Raw genomic sequence first — 19,235 nt, 5'->3', positions numbered from 1 at the left:
TGTCTCAGCAGGATCTGGAAAAACTAGTCCATGCATTTATCTACAGTCGACTCGACTACTGTAACGGAGTCTTTACAGGTCTCAGGACAGCTGCAGCTGATTCAGAACGCTGCTGCTCGCTCAGCTTTTATGATCCATATATCTGGAACAAACTCCCAGAAGACTGCAGGTCAGCTGAAACACTCACTCCTACTAAATCAAGGCTAAAGTCTCACCTGGTTAGAGATGCCTTTTATTAAATTATTTTAATTTTACTCTATTTTATTTTAGCTGTCTATATTTTATCTTCACTTCACTTTCCTTTTTAATTGTTTTATGCGTTTCTTTGCTCTTTGTCAAGGTGCCTTTGTTGTCTTGTGTAAAGCACTTTGAATTGTCTTATTGCTGAAACGTGCTTTATAAATAAACCTGCCTTTCCTAAATAAAAGGGCTCATATAAAATAAGATAGCTCCAAAGTCTGCAGTAATAAACCACAGTAAAGAGTGTCTCTTCACCAGGGGTCACATGCAAATCATCTGTTTTTGTTGCTCTTTCTGACCCACTTTCACTTCAGACAACTGAAACAAACATAAACAAGACATGCAGTTGCTACGAGAAACACGGACAACTGCATTTCTGATTGTACAACAAACACAATCCTGATTATTTTTCCCCTTTCGGGACCTTGTCAGGTTTAAATACTGTCCTTGTTGCAACCAGTATTCCTCATGGAGACCAAAACCTGAATGTAATACACTTCTGAGGTCCTGGTTAGAGGTCAATGGAAAGTCCCAACAAGGATAGCTACACAAATTGTGTGTGTGTGATTTGCAAACTACCACAAGGCGACATTAAGAGTGCAGAGGTCACTAACAGCAATGTGACCTTCACTGCCCTGTTGAGTGTAGGATTTCAAGACCTCTTAAGACGACCTATGAACACAAATAACACAAAATCACATCACCACTCGCACCGATGATTCGCCCTTTTATTGTGGGACAAAACAGAAGCACGTAATATCGCAAGAAACTGAGGATGCGTGCACGAACTCCTGGGGTGGAAACAAACAAAAAAAGTCCCTCAAGCTTATTTCTCGCCTTAAAACTGAAGCACATTCTCCTCTTAATACCACATGTATTCAACCCCATTTTTAAAAGCTCCTGCTTTGAGAAACTAAAACTTGGTCTTGTAACCAGCGAATCTATAATTATATAGCAGTGATTGGAATATAAATAATTGATGACTTAATTGTTGTTCTCTTAAAATTAGGGGTCAAAATATACCAGATGTGGACGTGACTCAACCAATCACATATTAAATGGTAAGCTTGAAGTAAATATGAAGCTGGTGTGTTAAGTGCCGTGTTTTTATCCACCCTCAGTCTCAGTGTGACAGAGGTCACATCAGTCCCTGTACAGCCACATTGTCTCTGTTCATAGAGCAGCTCCACTTTGCGTCTTGCCTTCGGCTCCCAAAGCGAGGAGCCGTGTCTCCGACTGATTGTCCCTCATCTGTCCGATCAGTCACGATGTGATCTTTGTAAACAGCAAATATCCTCTTCTTCCTCTGCGGTGCTAATTGTTCCACCATGACAGCAGCCCCAGCCCCGGCTCACAGATGGTCCCCTGAAAAAAAACAACAGCACAGTGGGTGAGGGTGCATTTGAAAGAATGACGCCAGCTTTGCGTCATTCTGCAAGTTCTATCTACAACTTTAAAACATTTTATGCCCTTAATTTCTACAGAGAGAGATGGGTATGAGAACAATTCCATTCAGCACTTTATAACAACCAATCCATCTGGATTTTGCAGCGCTAAAAGATATTTTCTAAGGGTGAAAAATGATTGACCACTACAATAAAAGTCTTCAGGATTGGGTAGGCATCAGGAACAGCCCTGGAGTGCTTTTCCTCTTACTTGTGAGTAAGTGTAACTGTGAGTTTATTTATTCATCTCTCCCACTGCAAAACAAACAGGCGGCGTTCCTCAAGGATCAATTCTTGGTCCTATTCTGTTCTCTGTGTATATGCTCTGTAAGTTCATATCATTTGTAACCATAACATGAAGAATCTTATATTTTTAGCAACACTTATTCCGGCTTTATTAATGTGAGCATTCGTCCTGGTGAAGTAAACGTCTGTTCTTACAATCAGAGTGTACGGTGCCTCTTTCTTCTCCTCCTCCGGTGGCGGCGCGGTCGACTGTCCCGGTTGTGCAGGTGTGTCCGTCGCTGCAGCAGCCGGGCCCGTCGGCGACGTGTCGACAAAGACTTCATCTGTCACCCGGAAACGGATCTCCTCTCCCTGGTCCATGTAGAGGTCGTGGGCCCCCTCGTCTGTCTCGTACTCCCAAAGCCAAACCTGCTCTGCTTCATCACTGAGGCGGCAGCTAAGGAAGGCTCGACAAAACTACCGTCACAATCAATGCCAAAATTTTAAATGTAAAGATTCAGAAATTTTATTTACCGTGTTTTTTTTTTCTTTCTGTTGGTGTGTTTCAATGTTTTTAGTCTGTTTTGCTCACTTGTTACATTTTTGACAGTGTTATTTTAGCTTGAAGTTTTTCCTTGTTTTGTTGCAATCATAGTAAAAACTTTGGTTTTTGTGGAAAATCCAATAAACAAAAAGGATACAATTTTGCAGGCTGTTGAAGCGACTCTGGTGGGATGAGGATATCATCAAAGAAGCCCATGGTCACTGTGAAGCAGAGAGGTTACAGGGTATCAGTGTTTACAACAGTGCTGCTGTGTTGTCTGACAGGCTGAGAGCAGAGACATGTGAGCCTTCAGGCTGAGTGCAAATGTTTTTCTCATTTAAGGCACAATTCAGACTTTATGGGGAAGTTTCAATGGATATGTTGTTGTTGTTTGTGTATAGACTACATGCAGAAAACAATACACAGCAGTAAACTAACATATCTGAATGTACTGCATGCACCATTTACACTTGATGCACATTTATTTTTACTTTTCTCTAAATGGTTGTTAATCCAGGATAAACACTGAAGACAAAATATAAGTAGAGAATATGTGTAAGACATTCATACATATTTGTTTTGCCCTTACTAACGTTACAAACAGGCTGTAACTGGAAAGAAAAGAGGTACCGTGAACTCCCTCTTGACTGCAGTACTTGATCTTGCCGACCAGGATCTCGTCGAGAAACGGATGAAAAACAACATACCTGAAATGAACTGAGAGGCCAAAGAAAGATGAGAAAGAATCAGTGCGGGAGAGTCAGATGACACAGACACAGAGTGCTAACGATGCTAATAAGTAGTTAGCAATTGTGCCTCTAAAATGTAAAGTCTTTCCATATGATACAAGTGTATGAGGAAGTGACAAAGCCATGTCACAGCTGTATCATCATCATCATACCCTTGGTGTGCGAGGCTCCATCTCCTGGGAATATGTAGGAATCATCGAGTTTAGTGATGTCGTACAAGCAGATGCACAGACCCACGTTGTAGACCACCTGAGGACAGAGAGACGATTAACAGTCAAGCCAACATTCAGACGTGCTGACAGTATTCAAATAATGAAATACAGTTTAATAAAAGGAAAACAAATGACAACACGTCTTCTATGTCCTCTTGTTTACTGTCACAATGCAAATTCCCAAATAAATAAAATGCTTTGAGCAAGATACAGAACAGAAAAATCTAGATGAGGCATTGAGTTGGCCACAATAAAAAAAAAGTTAAATAAAAATGTATTTTGGGTTTGGGACGGAAAAAAAGACACTAAAAGACCTGCATCTTGTTCTTTATAAAACTATGAAGAATTCATTATCTAAGGATCAAATATTTACTCGTGACAGTATCCTTTGATGCAGCCCTACTCTGTTTTTATTATAACTTCGTACTGTTTAGCAGCATACTTAATAATAACCTAATAACTAAATACATAATAGTTATTTTGTCCGTGCCTCATGTCCGGGTGCCTCTCCTCTCTTCTCCCTCTGTGTGAGTAGTTTCTTTGAGCCAGTCTCTTGTGTTTATGTGCATTTTAGCAGTCTATTTACCTCTTTCCAGCCATCAGTAGCATTGGAGGATTACTACACGCTATAATTATCTATGTGAATGTCTCCTTCTAAAGTTGTATTCGTATATCTTCATAAATCTAAAACTAAAAAACAAACTGAAACACTGGAGCTGTGGAGCCTGCCCTCCAGTGCTTGTGCCAGGTACATAAACAAACACACGCACCTTGTTGGCCAGCTTCTTGTTGAGCTCCTCGGCGATGGCTGCGTTCAGTTGTCTCTGGAAGTTCCACGGAGGGATCCTGACAGTGTCGACCATCTCCACCAACACGAACATGATGAAACTGTGAGCAGCTACTCACTTACATGCACTTATAAAGTCTCACATGCACACTCACAAAGCTGCTAGCTTGAAACAACGAGCCGAGCTGTCAGCTGAGCTCTGATGTGTCGCCTACTTTCTGGAAAACATTTTATATTTCTACAGCGGAGAAAAGGAAATTAACAGATGTTTATAATCTAAAACCCCCAATAAGTCTAATAATATCAGCAAACTCAAGAGCGTTCATGATGGCTCCATGTGTGTGTATTTACGGCAGTTGCTTTACGGCATGTCGCAAAACTTAAAGGCACAGCGCGCAATTGAAAAACCGTTTCTTTCTAATATACATTGTTAAATTATGTTAATTTGCATTACATCAACGTAAAATAATAATACAACACATTTTAGTTCCCAGAAGTTTCACAGATTAAAAAGAAAAAACCTTTTTAAATTCACAATCACTGTTTATGATTCTTTTTTTTACACCACTGTTTAAATAATTAATAGTTTTAATTATTGTCATAGAAAATCAAGCCTACCTTCATTTATTCTATTTTCTGTTTTGTTTTTTTTAATTATCTCTTAGCATTTTTTTGCATTTTTCAATCATGGAAGTTCTTTATTTGTTAATTTAAGTGAAATATTAAAAGTCTCCTCAACGTTTTGTTATTCACATCTTTAATTTAGGTGCTGAACTTTTTAAATAAACGATTAAAGAATAAAACAGGGCTTTACATGCGTTTTTTTTAAGATTTATATTGTGAAAGTGAAATATACATAATAATATAATATAATTAAACAAAGAAAATGACAAAAACTCTCATTCAGAATTTAATCTTTATTAATTTACTAATCATTTTGTAAATTTCAACATACTTTGATCTCACAAGCTTCTTAAACTGCAGGCCATTTGACTGATCTACTTTTTCAGAATCATTTTAAATGCTGGAACAGGAGTGTGAGGGGAATCATCACTAGGACAATTATTAATTTTTTTAATTTGTGCTGCATCTGGACAAATAAAGAATCTTGAAAAAGTCATTTCACACACACATCAGAGGAAACTTGAGCAACATCAGAGTACAAAAAGAATCACACAGTGGGCATGCTACCACACAATGCCTTCATGAACAACAGTTGATTTCTCACATTACATCAGCGCTTTTACAACTCAAAGGCCTGAACCAGAGAACAGCAACGCACTTTCTTACATCACAGAATGATGATCAAATGAATGAGTGTGTTTCAGGATGTTTTAAAAACATAGTGGACATAGTGGTATATTTGAAGGGTCACATGATAATGAGGACAACTTATGGACAACCATTATTTCTATACATCTTAGTACTTCCATCAGGCATCTTTGGCAGTTAATCTCATGAGGAGTGTTTGAGCATCGAAGTGACGGGATACACGGGGGCATAAATCATGATGATTCTCAAAGGGAGTTAGCAGTTTGTGGAGTCATTTATGTCCAGAAAGACTTTGTTTCAAACCATCTCTGTCCCTGAAAACTACTGGGGAAGATGACAAAATATTAAAGGAACAAGTTAAACCATTAAAATTCAGCTTCTTAAATATAACAAACCCATTTTCACTTTCAAAGTCGAGCAGCAAACAAATGCTACAATCCAAAATCGGAGCTTCAAGTGAACCAATAATCCACGTTTCATCTGGTTTGTGAGGGCAGGTTATCTTAGTGGAGATTCAGTTTAATAAACACCACAGAGGGGACTTTAAATCGTGACATTATGTTACAGGAAGGAGTTAATGGCTCCATTAGACAGGCAGCATACAGCATGTTACTTTCTCTTTCTCTCTTTATATATATAATCTATATACTATCGTTTATATACACACCCCTATATATCACATCATTTACACACAGGTCCAAACTGTTTTAGTACAGAGGGATTCACTTCCTCGACAGCAGATTGACGTGACAAATTAAAGGACTATCTGGATGAACACAGAGGACCAGCAAGCTACATAAAACATAGCAGCAATAACCTCTAATAAAACCTAAAAAAAGTGGTGAATATTACAAGGTGAATGTCAGTCCTAAAAGGTAACACACAACAGAGATGTACGCTTTAAACGTAGAATGTGCAGAGGATGAAAGAAGCCCTAAAGCTCACCTAAAACTGCTGTCCTAACTCTACAGAGTGCTAGTGAACAGGCGTCTGGACACTAGATTGTGCGTTAATTTGTGTTAGAAGACAGCCGGCCTTCTCATGGACCAAACCTCAACCTGAAAAACCATCAACTCGAGGAAGAACACAACCCGTTATCCCTGTTACAGCTGCAAGAGGCAATTTCACACTCTGGCAGCTCCAGTTGGTCGTGAGGACTAACTGAAAAACAGACTTTAACACAGAAACAACAATAAGGTTGTTTTAGAGCACAATCACGGCTGTTTAGGAAGCATTTCTATCACACTGTTATGCTGCAATTTCATTTAGGCGCAGAACATTTCACCAGTATTTACATTAAAATCCGGCCCAGTGCAGCGTAACCGTCGAGCTAAACACAAAGCCTTTATTTCCCCAAACATCAGGTTGAGGTTTGAGCTGCATGAACCAGCCTGCTGAGAGCGACGAGAGAGGCAGGATGAGCAGAGAGGAACAGACAGATGCGACACAGACTGATGTTAGACAATCATGCAGCACACACAGGACAAAAAAAGGATGGAAAGAATAAAGGCTACGTTAGCGCTAATGCAATAACAGTGGTTTGTTGTCCCACTCACACTACGTTCACACTGCAAGCTTTAGTGCTCAATTCCGACTTATTGCTCAGATCCAATTTTTTCCTTCGGCTGTTTAAAATGTGGCCAATATCAGATTGCAAAGGAACAAAAACAAAGACTACGCGCAGCACGCTGTCGTACGTAAACAAACATGGGTACCATGGGAGTCTGCGTTTACGGTTTCATGTATAAACTGATGTGCTGTGGAAGCCGGCGGATTTCGACAGCAGATGATAACGAGGACGAGGAGGCTTTTTGTGGAGCACTGGCTGACTTCAGGCTCAGGTCGCACAGCCAAAACTATGACCTGTATCTGATTTAGGACCACATACGAAAGTGGCCCAAATCAGATTTGATGAAGATCAGATTGCATGTGATTTGTGCTGTTCACACTGTCATAAATAAAAACAGACCTGAGTCACATATGAACCTGCAGTCTGAACGTAGCTTTAGAGACAGACGTCCACAATGGAAGGTTTCACACAGTGGAGGTTAATATTACGCAAAAAAGACTTTAAATTGATCAAGCAAGCAGTGAAGGATCAGTATGGAGTTTGCACAGATTAATGCATCAGTTCAAATATACTTGAGTGAATTAAAGTCTGACTTAAAATAAAAGGTGCAACAACAGCAGAATGACAACACAAGATCTCAGGGTGAGTGAGAGCGCTGTGGGCTGCAGTCGTCCTATGACGAAGGCTAACGGGATGTCAAACATGCTGCTTTTGGTAAATGACTCAGCTTGTTTACAGAGTTAGGGAAACATTTGTGCGAGTCAATAGTGGCGTCAAAAAAACCCATGAGGAGGATCATCTACATTTTGTGCTTCATAATTATAGATGATAAATACATGTGGAGGAGATGTTGGTCAGGTGACTGTCTGGACGTAATGGAGGAAAAGTACATTCGTGGGAGTTGGAGAACTCGTTGAGCTTATTGAGCTGTTTGGATGGAAACTACTGAACAAATATTAAAGAGGAGGGATGATGGATTTGTCTGATCTTGTGATGGATGGTTACAGATATTAAACAGGAAGCAGTGTGACTGACTCTAACAGACCAATTTAACATTACTGATAATCTGTATATGTATTTATCAAGTCAGGGTCGAATCAGGCTAATATACTGCTACATACTCACATTAAAGATGGCTTACAGTAATGTTAACGCTTCCAACAAGCCTCATTCTGCAGTAGTAACACCGACGACAACGCCGTTCAATGGAGACACATACAGGGTGACTACAGGGTTACACTCATCAATAAATAAGCTTGACAGAAGTGATGTTAAAGTGAGGAGTGCTTCCACAACGAACACAACGCTGCCTACAACAGACGAACACACGGCTAAGCTTTGTGTCGTGCGCTTGTTTGGGTGTGTTTGGGTACAGTAGTTCTGCCTGTCGACTGGAAGTGCTTTCACAGTAATCCTGTCTGTGCGTGTGCGTGTTTGTGAACATGAATGTGTGCGCTTTTCATCTGTACAGCGACCTTGAGTGTGTGTGTGTGTGTGTATGTGTGAGTACAGCTGTCCCTAAACCGACATTAACACAAAAAGTCTGGTTACCATCTAACGCTCGCATCGTCTCTTCCTCTCTGCTGAGCCCCTCTCTAGGCCCACATCTCTCCCCTTCTTAACCAAGGCCCCTCGATGGCCCCTACAGGCCCCGCCTCCCTTCTCCTCCTCCACCGATTACTGCAGCTCCTTCATCCTGTTGAGGGCGGAGCCAGCCTGGAACCACTCGATCTGTGTCTCGTTGAAGGTGTGGTTCAGAGTGATGGAGGTCTTGCTGCCGTCGCTGTGCTTGATCACTGCTGTCAGCGGCTGGAGGCAAACAACACCGTGTGTCAATCATTTGGCTCAAACATCAACGTGAGAGAAGCTTGGCTGTCCTTTCGATCAATGTTTCATCTTTGCAGAATATTCCTCACCTTGCCAGGAGCAAAAGATTTCAGCCCGGTGATTGAAATCTTGTCATCGGGGCGGATTTTGTCGTAGTCACTGGGGTCAGCAAAGGTCAGAGGCAGCAGGCCCTGCTTCTTCAGGTTAGTCTCTGTGAGAAGGAAAACAAAAAGGAAGTAACCGACTGATTCTTATACCTCTTTTCCACTGAAATTAGCATGTTGACGCAGGTTTTTCAGACCCGGGACGACCCGCTTATAGATGCCGATTGTCTCTGTTCCCATTGCCAGTGAAGTATACTCCTGTCAGTCTCTTTTCTGCTGCGTCACCGTCTGACATCACAAACGTGCCGGAGACAGGGTTAGCGAACAGTGAAGATGTTACAGTGGTTAGGTCTTTATTGTATCTGCTAATCATTCAGTCTAATTCGGAGCTGAAGTTACTGACGGAGCATAGCATCGCGCCGGAGAGGGGGCGGAGATTAGCGTGTCAACCCGGGTTTGTGTTGTCGTCAATGCCAACCGGAGCCGAGGTGATAATTACCCGGGTCTGCAGAGTCATTTGACCCGGGTCTGAATGTCGATTGTAACCTTTCTCATTAAGCAAAAAAGCCGACTGTTAGCAGGTTTTTTGACCAGTGGGGAAGAGCTTTACTGTTCTTCCATCAGGTAACAAGAGAAGGTTTCTTTGTCTGAAGAATATCAGTTACAGAAACACAAGGTCATGAGGAATAATGCCTGTGAGTAAGTGTGTCTGGTTTGTATTGATTATCACCATTCTCTCCTGGTGAATTTCATGCTGTCTGAAATCTAACATTTGTATAGAGCGATGTTTGTGTGCAGCTTTGTCGCCTACAAGCAGCAGCGTTTCTTTTGTCTGATTGTGGAGGTCAGACTTTCATTTATCCTCTTGCTTACATCCAGCTTTCACCTATCTGCATCTGTCTGTCACTAATGGACTGTAATTATAACATGAAGCTACGACTCTGCTAGACTTCCTTCTTCTGCCAGACTATAAACATGCAACAATAAATAGTTATGTTTGCTCAGGAGCCCGGTAACAGTAATTTAGATGCTTCTCTTTTTCACAAAGAAAATAAACTACAATTCTGAGTGTAAGCAAAAGAGAACTGCACACAGGAGAGCGGCTGATGTTGCATTTTATCTCTCCGTGCCCTGAAGCTCACCGTGGATTCTGGCGAAGCTCTTGACGATGATGGCGCGTCCCCCGAGGTGTCTTGGCTCAAGTGCGGCATGCTCTCTGCTGGACCCCTCCCCGTAGTTCTCGTCTCCAACCACCACCCAACACTCTCCATTGGCCTGGATTACACAGTGAGAGAATTAACACTGCTGCAGAGAAAATATGCAAAACAAAAGAAGAATTTTTCCCGATGCTTTTTTAGTTTAGTTTGTGGTGCTGTTGATCTACTCTCAGAGGTGTTTCTGTTATTTTGTCAGTCGATACAGGTAGGCTGATATCAGTAACACCTCTGCTCAGTTTGACACAATTCACCACTAACAACATCCTCCAAAATGATCACAAACAAACATTATAGCTTCATGGAGGGAGGATTTCTTTATTGTAGCTAGCTGTACCTAATGAACAGGTACCTGTGTGCATGTCCTTCATTTATGTAATGTTTGAATGTAAACAAACAGTCACTCTCACCTTGTAGTGGCGGGCCACGTCTGGCACGCCTCCAAACTCTCCCGTCAGCTGGTTCTTCACCTTGTTGACGGCGTCGTTCTCGATGTTGACGGCACCGATCAGCAGGTTGTTGGAGATGTTGTCCAGATGGCCGCGGAACTTCAGCCAGGGCCCGGCAGCGCTGATGTGGTCGGTGGTGCACTTTCCCTTCACCTGCAGCAACAGATGGGAAGAGAGGAAGGCAAAGAGTGGGAGTTATAAAGGAGAAGAACATTAACGCTTTATTAAAATAATGATCCAACAATCCAACAAAGGATTAATATGTCTCAGGATCCGTCTCAGCTCTAATCTCATTCTTTCCAACCAAAGAAAAATAGAAAGCAGACGACTCTTCAAAATACGGTCAAGAACATTTCACCCGAAGCAGAGGAAACTTGCAAAAACAATTGTTTGGGACTATTTCCAGCAACAGATAAGTCCGAATTTGTAGAATTCAAAACAGGAAGTCTGCTTCAACATAAACTACACGGCCAATGTTTATTGTATTTAGGGAGCGCTTCAGTGCAGCAGCTCCAAGGCAGAGAGGGAAACGCCTACATCCTCGTTCATTGTTGCTTTTGGTCTTTTGATATGAACTGAATTATGTCCCCGCTCACAAAGTGGTCTGACATTTACTTTGTTATTTAGCTCCACTAGCATTTCACCACAACTCTCCTTCCTTTCCCGGCTCACCTTGATGAGGACCCTCAAGTCCTCCAGGTCCTTCCCGTGCCACTTGTCAAACGGCTCCAGCAGCTGCAGGCGGTTGCTGGAGGGGCTCACGTCCACCTGAACATCAGAAGTTTATTTGAACAACCAAAAAAACGTTTCTGTTTCAGCATCTGTCACATAACAAGCCTTGATCACGCTGTTAGTTCACACTTCTGTTTCAAACTACTGAACTAAAAGCAGGTTTCATCAGTGTGGTGTTACCTTCTTGAATTGTTGAGATTTAAAAACTGTATCTCTAAGAACCCTCACCTTGACAGCGCTGCCCTCGGCCGGGGGGTGCTGGTAGGTGTCCTGACCCGGGTCAAAGTCTCTGGAGGGGAGCTCGTCACCTGTCGGGGGTTCCAGCTTGAACTTCTCTCCACTGGGAGAGGTCAGGTAGTCCGTCTCTGGGTTGAAGTTGAGGGTCCCGGCGATGGCCATGGCCGTGACAATCTAGAGGGAGTTATATTAAAGGCATTCAGCCAACAGGAAACATAATAAGATCTGTATGATACACACCCACTATGCTGCATATATGAGCCTTTATTTTGTGCTTCTTACCTCAGGAGAGGTGACGAAAGCATGAGTGGCCGGGTTGGCGTCGTTCCTGGCAGTGAAGTTTCTGTTGAAGGACGTGACGATCGTGTTCTTCTCCCCTTTTTTCACGTCCTTCCTGAGGAAGGTCAAAACATGGAGCATGTTAGTCTGAGCCTTCTTGTTTCTCTCAGAAGGAATATTTGATTTCACTTTGTGCTTTCGTACTGTGAGCCAGCTGTTTCAAATCAGCTTACCAGAATAAAAGTCTAAAGCCCTGCTCGAGTCCCTCAGTGACTCCATTACTTAAACAACATTAAAGTGTTTGGACAACATGCTGATGATTTCCCTCCTTTTACAGCCATATTAGAGGGAAGGCCATTGGATAAATACATGAAAAGGGTTCATTCTCTTGGAAACAGAAATGTGAACAGAAATGTCCTGCCACTGAGATTATAGCCGCTTTCCCACTGGTCAAAAAACCTGCAAACACTCGGCTTTTTTCCTTAATGGAAAAGGCTACAATCGGTATTCAGACCTGGGGCAAATGACGCTGTAGTAGACCTGGGTAATTATCGCCTCGGCTCCGATCGGCATCGATGGGAACGCAAAAAACCGTGTCGACACGCTAAATTTGGTGGGAAATAGTGAGAAATATTGTAAGTAAATGTGTCATTGTGGGGGTGTCAGTTTAGCTCAGCAGTTAAATCGCGCGTCCCAAATACAGAAGCTACAGTCCTCAATGTGGCGGACCCTTGTCGCGTGTCATCCCCGCTCTCTCTTACCCTGTTTCTGACACTGTCCACTGTCCCCTCTTTCAATAAAGGCATAAAGAGCCAAAAGAAAAAAAGGTGTCATTTTGTCCCCTGATTAATGTTTGAAAGTTTATTAAATGCCAATAAAGAGTTATGAAAGGATTGATGAGTTTCCATGCGGGTGAAAAAGAAGAAAGAGTGTTTAATAAAGTAGAGTGAGAGCAAACAACAGTGTGCATTCTCAAGGGGCATGAATATTTATAACGTATTAAATGGTTATCTAGCAATTAGTTTCCCCTCTCTTATTTACAAATGACTTATTTTCTTGCACCTGAAATCCTGAACTGAGAGTGGCGGCAGTGATTCACCAAAGTTATAAGGAATGATCATGTGTGGGATTCTGGCTTCTTCGTTGTCGAGAGATTTTGAACTGGATCTAAGTGCTGGAACAACAAACGAATCACCGTCCATATCCCTGCTGCCAGGCACAATAAGCCTTCACACACGAGGTGCATACCTGTCCCACTGTCCGATGCAGGGTCCACAAGCATTGGCGAGTACGACTCCCCCGACATCACTCAGGATCTTGGCCTGAAAGAGGGACAACGTGAGGAGTCTTTTTCTGCATCTCACACACTTTAATGTAAGTCTTATGTTAAAAGAAACACTGTTGATTGTGACTCACATATCCATCCCTCTCGATGGTGGCGCGGATCTGCTCCGATCCGGGGGTGACTGTGAACTGGGCCTTGCACTTCAGACCTTTATCCAGAGCCTGCTTGGCCAGGGAGGCGGCTCTGCCCATGTCCTCGTAGCTCGAGTTGGTGCAGCTGCCGATCAGACCTGAAAGAGACGAGTTCAGTGTGTGTAGGAGGAGACGTGAGAAACATGAAACTAAAGTGAGGGAGTAAACAAGTACAGTGGCATTAGACATCTTAGATATCTTGCATATGTAATGAGAGAATAGTTGTTGAAAAGGAGACGAGCAACCCTGTAATAATACATCTCGATTACCATCACGATATTCTACTCATTTTGTCAAAGACCTGATGCTGCTGCACTCGATAGCCTTTCTGTTGAGCTACGTAAGAAAACATGACAGGGCTGTAACGTGATCCGATCATATCTAACAAAGCTACGAGGAACAAAGGAAGAAGTGTCACATTTCACAAGACAAAGCATCCAAAATGGAAACATAATACAGCTGCGTCATAAATACTGACCAACTTTGACCTCCAGGGGCCAGCCGCTCTTCTTCGCTACAGCCCCGATGTCAGACACGGGGTGGGCCAGGTCGGGGGTGAACGGCCCGTTGATGTGGGGCTTCAGCTGCAAGAAGAGGAGGGAAACGAGGCAGAATTGAAGGACATGTTTTTTTAAATTTAGATTAAAAGAGGAACACAAAGAAGCATTCACACTGCCGTAATGACACGACACAAAAGAAGACAAAGCAAAAGTATGTGGCAAGGGGAAGTGTGCGTCTGTCGTGTTTGTATCACCTCAGCAAAGAATTTACTAAACATTATAACATCATTATAATTTAGTAGGTCAGTGATTTCTAATTGATATCTTTACATTTTTGTTTAAATGTACAGTTTCAGTACCACACTTACTCACATATACACAGAGACTGAATGCGTGTGTATGAAAATTACATTATTGGATATTTATTCTGGAAATGGAAAAATTGCTCACAGCTAAAAAAAAAAGGAAACAAGAGAGAAAAGAACGAATATTTAAGAAAATTGGATGTTTAAAGCTCCTGTGAGTAGTTTTTCGCTGGTTATGAAACAGACTGAAAGTAATTCTGATGACTCTATATGACTGACAAAAGCAAAGCAGACCATCAGAGAGAAGACTGTTTATTTCTATATAGTTATTTTTAATGCCTGAGACCGCTGGTGGGGGTAGGTGTCACACGTCGCTGCCTTTGTTTACATTTTCCAGGGCAGAAATTTAAAGTGAGTGATGCATATGACTGTTAAAGAAAGCAGGATGAGATTTTTTGTTAAAAACCACCTCCTCAGCATGTACAGGACAAAATCAGCAAAGAGATAAGAGGTACGGCGTTGTCCACAGGGGGCGCCAAAATCAACACTAACCAAAGGTTCCTCACAGGAGCTTTTACAGACTTAGACGTCACAGTTTGAAGTTACACATTTTGTGTAATTTCCAGTTAGAAAAAATGTAAATGATGTTGATTCTTTGGAATATTAAGCAGCATATAAATATAACTGGAAATAATTAGTATGTAGTGGATATGATGCTGCATGTTAGAAGACTAAAACCAGGAAACCAAAGTGCTGTGACTCACCTTGCTCAGGTTAATCTCGATGACCTGGTCATATTCACAGTTGTTATCTGGGACCAAGTCGTCTTTGAACTGATCGGCCAAAGAGGCGATATCTGAGAGGAGACAAAGTTAAAGTTAAGACACGGTGAATTAAAACCAAGCATGCAGAGACTAAAGAAACAGGAAGAGACCGACCTCCACGGCCGGTCTTCATCATGTACGTCCTCATGCGGTGGTTGTAGGGGAAGACGGACGTGGTGGCGCCGATCTCAGCGCCCATGTTACAGATAGTGGCCATTCCTGAAAAATCACAGTGTCATTTTACCCTTAGTGTAAAAAAAGAAAGATGTGGATTGTAGTTGAAGCCGTCATTTTTCTTCACGTTCACCAGCATCTCTTCCTCACCAGTACAAGAGATGGAGTCGACTCCAGGCCCATGATACTCCACGATGGCTCCGGTGCCGCCCTTCACAGTCAGGATGCCGGCCACCTTCAGGATCACATCCTTTGGAGAGGTCCAGCCAGACAGGCTTCCTGTCAGCTTCACTCCAATCACCTGAAGGAAAAACACACACAGACAAACGCAAAGATCTAACAGACAAGCATTCCTCGAGACATTTTCAGGTTGAAAAGAGACTTGAAATTAAAATTTATTTGCAAGGTATCAAGAACTCACGTTGGGACACTTGAGCTCCCAAGGGATTCCAGCCATGACATCCACGGCGTCAGCTCCGCCCACTCCGATACAGATGGAACCCAGGCCGCCGCCATTGGGAGTGTGGGAGTCTGTACCGATCAGCATCACCCCGGGATAGGCATAATTCTCCAGGATGATCTGTCAACACAGAGGGACATTCAGAGCCAGTTACACAATATTCCTTCGGGAGCGATCACGTTTGTGGACTGCTTATTGAAATGGACAACTTCTCTGGAAATGTTCTGTTCTTAAGAGAGCCAGACGAGAGGTTACATTAATCACTCTGGCACGGATACTCTTTGGAAGGAGCTGCATGCTGATTCACCGCAGACAGTGTTTGATGAGCGAGTTCACCGAGAGAGTTTTATAAAGATGAAGATGTGTTTAAGAGAAAAGATGTTTTCAGCTTTGAATAAGAATTTGGTTCTTCCAGAAAAAAATAACAGTTCGATCACCGAGTAAAAAAATAGTTAAAATGCGGAACACATGCGACATTTTGCAAAATAAAGGTCAAACACATTCATGAATATTAAAAATCTGTAGCATGATTATCATAAAACAGTGTTTACTGTACCTGATGGATGATCCCTGATCCTGGTTTCCAGAAGCCAACTCCATATTTGGCACCTGCAGTTGCAAGGAAGTTGTACACTTCCTCGTTCACCTCCTGTGTTAAGCATACATTGGGAAAGAATTGGGACTTTTCGAACGAGCTACACGAGTATCTCTGTATATTGCACGTGATTAACCTGACTATTTCAGATTTGAAACAAACCATCGTATCTATGCCGACAGAAAACTGAGCCGAAAAGAAGTCGAGGAACTTATGAACCTGCAGAGTCTCTACATAACTGCTGCGCCAAAAATATTAATGGATCCTTTTGAGGTTGGTATCAAATATGCACTTTGAAAGCATACAGGCTTTGTGTCGTCATCTTTTCTGTTACTGGCATTTACTGAATGGCTGTAATGGCTGTAAAAACCCCAACCAGCTCTTGGTGTTACATGGTATTGCAATGCTTAAGAGAATCATCACTTCAACCAGAGAAAAGCAATTCAAAGTCGAGTTCAAACCAATAATAGCACCTTAAAAACATATGTATATCCCAAGCTCTCTGTGTTTACTGACCTTCGCCCTCTGCAGGTCCTCAGCCCCTCCGATCTGAGCCTCAATCAGATGATCACAGTGGATGGTGGAGGGAACTGCCACCTTGGGCAGACCGCTGCTGATGAACTGAAGCATGGCCATCTGAGCGGTGGCATCCTGCATGGCCACACGGTCCGGACGCAGGCGCAGGTAGGTGCGGCCGCGGTCGATCTCCTGCCCCGCTGGGTCATCCAGGTGACCGTACACGATCTTCTCGGACAGGGTGAGAGGCCTGCCGAGCCTGGAGGGTGGGTTCATGGAAAATTGTAGTGAGTTGTGTTGGACACTGAGAGTTTGTAGCATTAAGTTTTATTGTTGTGGAATGAGCCTTCATTCTGATATGTTTGGAAATCTAATTTTGACATGTTTTGTGAAATCATGGAAAATAATGAACACAGGGATTAACAGCTAACTGTTCCTCTTTAACAGCCACACAAAAACATTTCCTATTCCTGGATTACAACATGCGTAAGTGAGTGGGGAACTCCAGGTCATCTAAAGTTAGCTCCACGGGTCCCGCTGGCCCTGACAAGTCAACACAGTAAATGTCACAAGATTGATGGTGCAGCTGTAATAAACACCAGCCACTGCTCATGAGCCAAACTGTAATCAACAGAGACTTTGGGTGTGTGCATGTGAGAAGGGCAACTGCTGACCTCCTGCGCACGGTGTTGATGTTCTCGTGCATCTTCTCATAGTTAACGCTGGAGCCGGGCTCAAAGCGGCTCATGGCCACCTTGGCCTTGGCGCTGAAGGCGGCAGAGACATGCAGTCGCCTCGCCCCGGTTCCGAGGGCCAGCTGGAGCAGAGGAAAGAGAGGGCATGTTTGAGAAATAAAACCATGAAGAAATGTTTATTGTTAAGTTTAGGACTAACACATCCAGTTTTAAGTTATAAAGAGAGGCAGTTAAATTATACAAGAATGGGACCATGCGTGGGGATAGTTAAAACTTAACCTCTAAAAAATGTAGCCTGCAGCAAGACAGAGAAGAAGCCTCCATTTTGGCCACATAAGGCTCAATACGTTTCACTGATGGCAGCTGCATTACTGCATCAAAATAATTGACATTCTGGTTCTAATGTTCTAATGTGATGTTTTTTCCTTCTTTGGTGCTGAATATTCATGTTTTAAAACTTAATGAAACTTCAAACTACTAAAGAAATCAAGAGGGATTCTCATAAGTTGACTAGTTCACATCCCTTCCTGGTGATATTCAGTGGAAATTCACTGTGTCAGAGAAACTGGGTGAAAGGTTAGCCCTGCCTGCTCACTGTCACTCTGATTCACTGACCCAACAATCCCCTGCACTGTTATATATGAGCGCTCACACTGTCTGTAAAATCACTATATAACAGCACTATACTACTATATTATAAGAAAGACATTTAATGACATACTGCCTATCGTGATCATGTGGCATGTGATTACCCTCTATACACACAGTTTGTCAAGACAAAGCAACTCAGATAAGCACTATTAACTATGAACAACTTTTTCAAATACATAGTTTTTATATAATACCAAGTGATTACAAATATATGCTATCTACCCATCACTTGTCCAAATATTAAAATGAACATTTAATTTAAAAAAGTCAGATTGATATCAGAGACTGTGGCCTTTTCTGCATTGTCGGTAAAAAGTGCACCATATAACCAGCGCATTTTCCTACTCCTCTAAAACACGTTTATTTTTGGTGATCAAAGGATGCAGTTGATTTATACAATGGAATTTAAATGAACATATACAATTATAAATACCCAGCAAACAACAAAATGAATGTACTTTACTAACATGACAAACAGTTTGGCACACTCTATAACATCAATGAAAGCAGGGGCAACAAAAAAGCTTAACGCAGTTTATGCTTAAGGTTATTTAATAAGCAGCAGACTTCTTTCATCGTTTTAGGAACAGCTGCTAACTAAATGTCCCGTGCTTTTAAAAATAAACTTATACAATTAGTCCTCTATCCCAAATCAGGACAGTGCATCACCCCCAGCCGTCAGGAGTGCGCTCTCATCAAGTGCGCGTTCAGAAAACTCCGTAACCTTGCGATCACCTTGCAAACATCGGGACACTTGAGACCGTTTGCGGTCACTATTGAATTGATGTTGACTGAACGTGATACGGTTATTATCATTAAAACCATATAACCTTGGTAGCTGTCAGGTTGGTGTAGTTTATAACCGTTACAGTGCGTCGCTGACAGGAGTCAAACGGGGACACGGTGACCCGAATAACAACGGCTCGGCGCGGTCTCTAATCTACATTTATCCGCTATTGGTCGAACTTAAGCGCTGGCGGCGGTAATAAACGACAGAACATAACTATTGTAACATATGTAGCCGATAACAAGGCAGGTAAATTCTCTGTAAAGGTTAAAAAAACGTTTTCTTACCCGCAGCCTAGTGACTGTCAAACAGTAAGACGCCATTTTGTTCACTGACAAAGATGATTGTCGCTAAAATGTGACGTCA

At 42.3% G+C, this 19,235-nt stretch overlaps 2 protein-coding genes across 2 annotated transcripts; both read right to left on the bottom strand.

Moving 5' to 3' along the window:
* Positions 1–964: 964 nt before the first annotated feature.
* On the bottom strand, positions 965–4,527 carry polr3h (polymerase (RNA) III (DNA directed) polypeptide H). The gene is made up of 6 exons (XM_069676251.1): positions 4,186–4,527; positions 3,356–3,452; positions 3,085–3,171; positions 2,612–2,675; positions 2,127–2,355; positions 965–1,605 (listed from the first exon to the last, which is right to left on the bottom strand). Exons 1-6 carry the CDS (start codon positions 4,294–4,296, stop codon positions 1,555–1,557), a joined length of 639 nt encoding a protein of 212 aa, XP_069532352.1. The 5' UTR covers positions 4,297–4,527; the 3' UTR covers positions 965–1,554.
* Positions 4,528–5,099: 572 nt separating this feature from the next.
* LOC138604099 (aconitate hydratase, mitochondrial-like) lies at positions 5,100–19,203 on the bottom strand. Its single transcript, XM_069675944.1, has 18 exons — positions 19,157–19,203; positions 17,411–17,553; positions 16,737–16,995; positions 16,182–16,274; positions 15,587–15,745; positions 15,316–15,466; positions 15,106–15,210; positions 14,932–15,023; positions 13,841–13,946; positions 13,303–13,460; positions 13,135–13,208; positions 11,890–12,001; positions 11,599–11,781; positions 11,311–11,406; positions 10,600–10,791; positions 10,118–10,250; positions 8,961–9,082; positions 5,100–8,853 (listed from the first exon to the last, which is right to left on the bottom strand). The coding sequence occupies exons 1-18, from the start codon at positions 19,190–19,192 to the stop codon at positions 8,722–8,724; spliced, it is 2,346 nt and encodes a 781-aa protein (XP_069532045.1). The 5' UTR covers positions 19,193–19,203; the 3' UTR covers positions 5,100–8,721.
* Positions 19,204–19,235: the final 32 nt, after the last annotated feature.

This window comes from Semicossyphus pulcher, unplaced genomic scaffold (genome assembly GCF_022749685.1).
Source record: "Semicossyphus pulcher isolate SPU_LCO1_2020_fin unplaced genomic scaffold, fSemPul1.0.p SCAF_25, whole genome shotgun sequence".
Classification (NCBI taxonomy): domain Eukaryota; kingdom Metazoa; phylum Chordata; class Actinopteri; order Labriformes; family Labridae; genus Semicossyphus; species Semicossyphus pulcher.
This window is presented reverse-complemented; position numbering and strand designations above follow the sequence as displayed.